Source organism: Natator depressus, chromosome 1 (assembly GCF_965152275.1).
Source record: "Natator depressus isolate rNatDep1 chromosome 1, rNatDep2.hap1, whole genome shotgun sequence".
Classification (NCBI taxonomy): Eukaryota; Metazoa; Chordata; order Testudines; family Cheloniidae; genus Natator; species Natator depressus.
This window is the reverse complement of record NC_134234.1, coordinates 55,030,535-55,039,049: the sequence shown is the minus strand read 5'-3', so window position 1 is coordinate 55,039,049 and position 8,515 is coordinate 55,030,535. Positions and strand designations below refer to the sequence as shown.

The 8,515-nt window shown below is 42.6% G+C and overlaps 1 protein-coding gene across 1 annotated transcript in view; it reads left to right on the top strand.

The window, feature by feature from the left end:
* Positions 1-1,722: 1,722 nt before the first annotated feature.
* The window catches only part of MRPS31 (mitochondrial ribosomal protein S31), a 30,862-nt gene continuing 24,069 nt past the window's right edge, over positions 1,723-8,515 (top strand). Inside the window, exons 1-3 of the mRNA XM_074960050.1 lie at positions 1,723-1,910; positions 4,956-5,255; positions 7,497-7,655. Coding sequence (XP_074816151.1) covers positions 1,807-1,910; positions 4,956-5,255; positions 7,497-7,655 — 563 coding nt within the window. The 5' untranslated portion in view covers positions 1,723-1,806. The remainder of the gene's footprint in view (positions 1,911-4,955; positions 5,256-7,496; positions 7,656-8,515) is intronic.

Genomic DNA, 8,515 nt, shown 5'->3' with positions numbered 1-8,515 from the left:
TAGTGGCACCAAAAGTGGTGCTATATAAGGTAGTACACCGGCCATCGACAGTACCTGGAGGCGTGAGCCGGAGCGACATCGTGCATCAACTACAAGAAAAGGACTGACTGTCCGTTGGACCATATAAACTGGAACCATAAACTCACTGAACATTAAATCTCACCAAATGAGGGTCAATCCGTCATCATCATCGTATCCACTCATTATACTCCACACCTGAACATAGCCATTATATGAACAACATACCCTCATATCTCAATGTCTGTACTTTGACCTGTTAACCTTTTACCCCCAATCTGGGATATTGCAGTTTATGTATTCCTTACGCCATCTGATCTTAAACCGAACTTCGCACCCCTTGATAATCTGTACGTTATTCTCTGATACCCAGAAATGTCTGCACTTAAATTCTGTACCGTTCCCTTTTTTTTAAAAAACATCATCTTAATAAAATGCTTATATCTGAGCAGCAGGCACCTGTCTGTATTTGCTGCATCCCAGCAGGGTGCAGGCAGCCATGCAAATGCCCTATTTAGAGAGGATCCTGATTTTGAAGAATCCTGGGGAACAAGCAACCATAATATTCGGCTGGTTTTGATAAAAATTGACAGTGTAGGGCTCAAGAGAAATACTTTTCTTGGTCTGTCGTCTCTAATACCAATATTGATTACAGGGCTGGAGGACTAAATTAAGAGTAAAGATTAAAAGAACCCAATGTAGATAATTTGAAATGAAGCCTAAAATGGAGGGCATAATAATTATCAACAGCCATTTAAAAATGTAAACACAATGAAGGGAACAAAGGTATTCAGAGTACTGAAAGGAGCTGTAATTAGGAGTAGTGGTATATTAAAGAGAAAATATAAACTGAGTATCAGTGAAAGTGGGATCTTTTATACCAGTGTTGCCCAAAGGGTGGGTCCTCACTCATCAATGTGTCACAGAAAGATCTAGATAAATCACCACATTCAGGGCTAAATTAACCCACTATTGGGCCCTAACATGGTAATGGGGCAGCCAGGCCAAATCTGAGCAGCGCTGCCCGGGGGTCACAGTAATTGTCTCTCCTTCATTTTAGGGTGACCAGATGTTCCGATTCGATAGGGACCGTCCTGATTTTTGCGTCTTTTTCTTATATAGACTTCTATTGTCCCCCACTCCCTGTCGTGATTTTTCACAATTGCTGTCTAGTCACCCTACTTCATTCTCTCTCACACACACAGTGGGGGTGGGCTGTAGGCAGGAAGAGTTCAAAAATCAAAAGACAAACCCCAGACAAATGTTAATCTTTAACACCCCCCCCCCCAAAAAAAAAAACCCCATGATTTTTTCTCTCTTGAGGTTGGCACTACCGGGTAGAACCGTGTGTCATCTGCACATTGCTGGCACTTGTGTCCTTGTTGTCAGTTTGCCAACTGTCTATGAACAAAGTGACTTGCCCAAGGTCACACAGGAAACCCGTGGTAGCGCCAGGAATTGAATCCAGTTCTCCTCACGCCCAATCCTCTGGCCACTGGATCATCCGCCCTCTCCCCACACTGGGGAAGCTTCTGGCCAACAACACAAAACTCTTGTTATTTAAAAACACACCCCTGTAGACGTGTCCCTCTCACTCTACCCGCGCTAGGCATGAGGGCACCAGCCAGCTCCCGCTTGCACAGCATGAGGCCAGGCCTCCCCTAGGGGAACCGATCCCGGAACCAGTTTCCTTGGCTACTGTTTCCAGACGGAAAGTTGAGGAGACGGACCCACGCCCAGAGGGGGAGCGCTTCGGGGCGAGGGCACGCCGCTCTCTGGGCCGCCGAGATGTGGAGCCGCGTCTCTGCCGTCGGGAGCCGCACGCGCGGCGCCTGTCACTGCCGACTCCTCCTCGCCTACCCCCGGAGCGTCCAGGAGCAAGGGCCGGGCAGGTGAGCTCCCTGCGTGGGGCGGGTCCCTGAGCGCGGGTCGGCGAGGCCGCTCCGGGTGCCGAGGTTTGTCAGCAGCGGCCCCAAGGCCGCGCTCGCAGTGAGACGGACCCGCCTGAAACGCGGTTCGGGCCGGGCCGGCCTCGCCCGAGCCCCGAGGGCCCGAGCTGCGGCTTTCGGGGGGGTGACTGAATTGGCGGGGACTCGCCGCTGCCGGCGGGCAGTGGTGCAGGGTCACGCCCCGCCTGGGCGCCCGCGGCTTTTAACAGGCGGCCGCCGGAGAATTGTGTTGTTCTGCCTCCCAGCGCTCCGGGGAGCCGTTTGCAGTTTCCTCGGTGCGGTCCCATCCGCCGCTGGCTGACAGCCTAGGCCCACTCCACTGACTTCAGTGGGACTCAGTGGGCAGAGCCGGATTGTGAGAATTGGCGGGTCTTTTGTGTGGCTTTTTTTATAGAGCAACAACCGGGCAGGTTGGTCTCTAAGGTGCCACAAGTATTCCTGTGTGTGTGTGTGTGTTTTAACTGGGCAGTTGTATTTTCTGAGGTTACTTTCAGCTCGTTTTCTGACCTGGATTTCAAGTGAACATAGTTTAAGTCCAGAAGGGACCATGGGATCATCTAGCCTGTTTGCCTATATACCATAAGCGCTTAAATGTCATTGTTACCTCGGTATTGAGCTCAATAGCTTGTGTGTGGCTGAAGCATAATTGTGTGTGGCTAAAGGATCTCTCCCAGAAAGGCATCCAGTCTTAGTTTGGAGACACCAAGAGACTGAATGAGTCCCTTCCCTTATTAGTTTATTCCAGTGGTTGCTCATCACCCACTTTCAGAAAAAATTGCTTTATTTCTATTTTGAGTTTGTCTGACTTCAGCTTCCTGCCATTGGTTTTTCTTTTTTTTAATGCTTTTTTTCACTAGATTAAAGAGCTCTTTTGAACCCAGCATTTTCTCCCTCTGAAGGTGCTTATCCACTGTAATCAAGTCACTTCACAATCTTCTTTTTTTATAAGCTGAACAGACTGAGTTCTCTGTATGTCACTGGAAGTCCCATGAATCACTTTTGTGGCTCTTTTCTTCACCCTCTCTTTTTTTCACATTGTTTTTAAACTGTGGACACCAGAACTGTCCACAGAATTCCAAGCAACAGTGCACCATATACAGAGGTAAAATCATTTCCCTTCTTCTACTCACTACTTCCCTATTTCTACATCTGAGGAACACATTGGCTCTTTTTGCCGCAGCATCACAATGGGAACTCGTGTGGAGTGTTGCTTCTTAACTATAACCCCAAAATCTTTAAGGTGTTTGTCCTCACAGTGGTGGGGAAAGTACTAGTATCCCCATTTTTACAGATGTGGAACTGAGATACAGAGAGACTAAAGGCTTATTCTAAACCAGAAGTTATACAGGTAATTGGTATGCTGTGAATTTATACCCCTATATTTATACCCATATGAGTCCCGGAGTGGACACTCCTTGTGTTCTCTCTGATTTAGCCCCTATTGCTTTGAAAGCAGTTTAGGGTTTAAAATGCTGCTTAAGTACCAGCTCTACTGGGCTTATGATACTAGAGATGTCATGAAGTGTTTTCAAGGGCAGCTGGCTTACTTCATGTCATTTTCTTTCCCACCCCTCAGTGTCATTTGTGACAGGTCTTCTCATCCAAGGCAGTAGACTTCTCAATGAGCTGGTAGTGCTGCCAGAGAATGGGGCTGCACATTATTAGCATCCATCCACTGTTGGTGTCAGTTGTTATGTAGGTTATCGTATACAAAAGTAAAAAACTATCATGTCTCTCCTTCTATCTTGTGATGCCAAACTGCTATATATATTTGTGGTCTCACCAGCACTTAAAATATGTGTGTGTGAGCAATAAAGCAATGCTGTCTGTTGGTACAGATGTATGCTCAAAGCACTGGATAAAAATTAGCATGGTTTGGAAACTAGTATATTTTACAGGGCACTGGAGACATTTAACCACTTCCAATAAGAATGGTATTGTATTTTTTTTTTTTTTTTTTTTTTTTTTTTACTTCAGAACTACCTGTTTTCTGTCTTGAATGAAATACATAAGCAAGGTAGCCTCATAATACAAGGATATCCTCTTTTTGAACAGTTTTTGAACATTTGGAGGGTATTTTGAAGAACTGATAATGCAAAGTATATAACATAGTAGTTATTGTAAGTGACTACAGCCTTCCCATGTTGATTTCTAAATTGCTCCTAATGCTTCATGCAGGGAGGAAATAATTACTTCCAATAAGTAATGCAAAATGAGCTAATGGGAAAAGATGCTTTTTTGGGGAAAAATTATGGAGAGACTGAATTGTAGTGGATAATAGCAAAGTCTGCTTGGTGTGAGTCAGAAGGCTTTCCACAGCCTAATTAACGGGGTTGTGAAGTGTTATTTGTTCACAACATGCTTTTTTCACTGAAGGTGTTGGTTTATGCCTGTTTAATTTTCTCTATAGTATACTAATGTTTGGAACATATGTAGGTGCTTTTAAGCAGTCCATGAAGACTTACTTTGCTTAATATGTCAAAATGCTGAGACTGAAAATGTTGAGTGAGTGTGCAAAATATTCTGATGGATATGTGTGGCAATTGTGGTACTTTTGTTTTCCTAGAGTTCTAATGTGTTTACCTAGCAGACCTTAGTGGCTGATTTTCTGGGAAGGTTCTGAAGTTATCTGGTTTTCCAGTAGCCTTAACAAAGGCACAAGGTCACAAGACTGTTACAAGGTCCCGGTGTATACCTCAGCACAAAATGAAGCCCACAGTTTGTCATAGTTATCAACCTGTTGTGGTTGTCCAACATCTCTTCATACTGTTTAGCGCAGAGAGTTACTTGTTGCCTTTTGATTCAGTTCATTCATGGAGAAAAGAAAGCTGTTTACATTATATTGCAGAAACCATAAAGACCTGCCTTCAGAGTAAAATTGTACATTTAAGTTACCCAGTTCAGTTTGTGCAAAATTAGGCCCAGTCAGTTATGACTAACAAAGCGGTTCTGTGTAAATTATACCTTTTCCCTTCCTATCTTGTCTAGTAAAACACAAAAGTGCTTTAGCACCAGCACTGGGTTCTACAACAAGGAAGATGAATCTGCCACTTCTACAGACAGTAGTGCTGAGAAGGCTTCAGAGAATCAGGAGAAGACAACACCAGGAAATGCAAAGAAGAATTTGTTGAACATTATTAGTGAAATGAAAGTAGAATTAAGTTCAAAGAAGAAGTTCCAGATACTAAAAACACTGAAGACCAAGGAGCAAACCAAGGACCAGCCAGAAAGTATGGAGAGTGCAAGTAACATGTTTCAGAAAGCTACAGCAGACAGTAAAGCTAAGAGGTAAAATGCAATATGCACAGTTCAAGTGTTTCTTCTTTGAAGTGGACTCTATTAATCTCTAGGACAAAATAGTAGCATAAAATCTCTTTTTCTTTGTATAGAAAAGGATCCTCTATGGGAACAGTCCTTTTGCTAATGGTACAGCTGTACCCTGCAAAAAGCAATAACAAATGGAATGGTTGCACTAAGCATGTATATTTACTACATACTTGTATTCCTGGAATTGAAGCCTCAAAATGAAATGTTACTAGCTGTCCAGAGAAAATCAATTTAAGGGGAGTGCGGGAATTTTCCCTTTTGAAATGCCATTACTCAGTTATGAGAAAATAAAATCTGGGAAAAGAAAGAAGTTATATCTCCTTTTTAATTGCCTTTGTTTGTACACAATTGATCATATACAACTTACTTATTAAAAATGTAAATATGCAGCTAAACTCAGTTGTTCAGTTACAGTCCGAGAAAATCTTTCCTCTGAATAACGGCATACTTACAGAAATGTATACTCCTGGGGGAATTCTGCACCCTGCAGCGGGCACAGAATTCATACCTTCCGCAGATTTCTTGGCTCACCTGCAGAAAAATGGGGGAGCCAAGAAATCTGTGAGGAATACGTGCCCCTTCCGTGGCAGCCTGGCTGCCTCTGCTGGGAGCAGCTGGCAGCAGATCACCATGGGAGGGGAGGAGGTGAGACATTAAAGGTGTGGGGATGGGCTCCTGCCTTAATGTGAATGAGTGAGTGAGACTCAGGGCATGTCTTCACTCACTTGTGGCTTGTGTAGTCATGGCATAGCGCTGGGAGACAGCTCTCCCAGCATTCCAAAAAAAACCCCCCCCAAGAGCATGGCTCCCAGCGCTGGTGCACTGTCTGCACTGGCACTTTGCAGTGCTCAGGGGTGTGTTTTTCACACCCCTGAGCGAGAAAGTTGCAGCGCTGTAAAGTGCCAGTGGAGACAAGGCCTCGCTCTGTCCCTCTGGTCGCTGTTGCTGCATTCTGGGCTTGGAGGGAGGCACAGGGCTGTGTGAAGCAGGGTCTGTCCCTGAGGCAGAGCAGAGATGTAACAACTAAAGGGGCAGGCTGCTAATATTCCCATTGTTAATTAATTGCTCCTGTTAGTCAGTTAAGGCTCCTTTACCTTGCCAGAGTGATGTAAAGGAACCTTATTGCAAATGACAGTAATGGAATTCTCAGCTAGAAAGGTCTGTGTGCTTTCTAACTCTTTTTCCTGTGCCAGAGAGGCACAATGGGGTTGGATTACTGCTCAGGATCTATTTTACTTACCCATTTAAAAAAAATGCAGGACAATGATTAGCAAAACTGTATGACTTTCATGTATGAAAGTCTGAGCAATTTAAAGAGACAGTCTACTTTACAGACCACCAAAATAAAAGTAATATCATTGAAATGAAAATCCAGGATTATAACTGGAATGCAGGGTCTTGGTTACCAGTTATTTGTAACTTAACTTTCATGTGTTTAGAAAATGCTGAACAGTTACTGTGATGGTTTTTTGTTTTTTTTTTGGGGGGGGGGGTATGGTAGTTTAAATATATTACCAAAGTAAGTGAAACTGGTGTGATTATATTGCATTATTTTGACAAATAAAATATGCAGAATTTTGGATTTTTTGGTGCAGAATTCCCCCAGGAGTAAATATATGGTCACTATCTATTGGGATAATGCTTAACAAAGGGAAATCTTTACACCTAAACATAGTGGTTAAAATCATGCCAAATTGGTAAAGGAACAGTAGTCATAGTTAAATCATACCTATGAGACATATGAAAAAAAGGGTTTTTTGTCTGTGACTAAAATCATATCTCAGTAGCAATCTTTTATACTCTTCTCTTCAGGAGTTGATTGGTAGCTGTGCCTTAATGACTGCTTTATTTTTTCCATTTATAGCTGACACTGTGTATAGGTCTTGGCATTATAACTGTACTCTGTTTAGGAAGGGTTGAGCAAAGCTTTTTTTTTTTTTTTTTTTTAAAGCTTTTCTGATCGTTGTTCAGTGACATTAGGCTATCTCTACCATGATTTAAGAACACCAACTCTGCAGTGCCACCCAACCTCTGGCAGTTTTGTGCAGCAAGAGACAAACTTGGGCCTCTTCTTTGATAGCATATAACTATTACCTTTAAGTCATTAAGACGTAAAATAACCAGTTACAATAAAAAATGGCTTGTGAAAAAATGACACACAAGATCTTGATTTTTATGTTTTTCACCTCTTGTCTCTTACAGGAGCAAGCCTCTCAATCCAGAATTGGTGGAAGCTGCCTCTGCTGTTGCATCTTCCTTACCTTTTGACAGGAAACGGACAGTATCAGATTTACTTGCACAACTAAGGAAGCATGAAGAAGCCACTGATGCACAGAAAAGAGGGGAAACGACTAACATAAGGTCTGTAGATTGAATATTCCCCAGTAGTGCTGAAGTCTCTAATATTACACTGTCAAATTTAAGGTGGTTGAGGACTTTATATCCGAAAAACTGCTCTAAAAAGATATGCTTGAGCATGTTATCTTTCTTTAAAAAGCTAATGACTGAAGTGCAGTAGTCTGTTTGTACTAAATTCTTTCTGTAACTTTCAAGCCATCCAGCTTGCATCCTTCCTCTAGAGCAGCCTTTCAAAATTCTAGTGTCTGCTTTCCCGTGGGTGGGTGGTTGGTTGGTTTGTTTGTTTGTTTTTTTGGATGGGCTAATAAAAGTATCATTAGATTTATTTTTTGTCATCTTCATCAACCATCACTAAGATAGAAAGTCTGAAAGTTCATCTGTGTGGACTGGTAAATTTTAATGGCTGTTTTTGAAAGCTGCACTAAGTAAAGCAACCTCTATTTATAGTCCCACCCTACCCTTCAAAAATTTCCAGGCAGCCCAATAAACTCATCCCTTGGCACATTTCCTTTTTTTATGTGGCTTCCAGCCAGGCAAACAACACTTATTTGGAAACTGTGAAGGAACCGTGTATACTGCCCTTCTGTTTGGTGATGACAAAAGACAGGCTGCTGACTAAAAAGCAGAAAACTGGATCTTCAGCAACTGAGAATGTGGAAGCCTGTGATTATGCATGTTTGCAGTAACAAACTACAAGTAGTTTATAGATTTATTTTTTAATATGTCACATCAAAATAACTAGATTTGGGGCAAAATCAGATAAGGAATTAACTGGTAAAGTGGTAGGAAATGTGGATTCATAAGACTGATGAAAAGTTATTTGTGGGGTTTTATAGGGATTAGTTATAGGGCCTTTTGTGTTC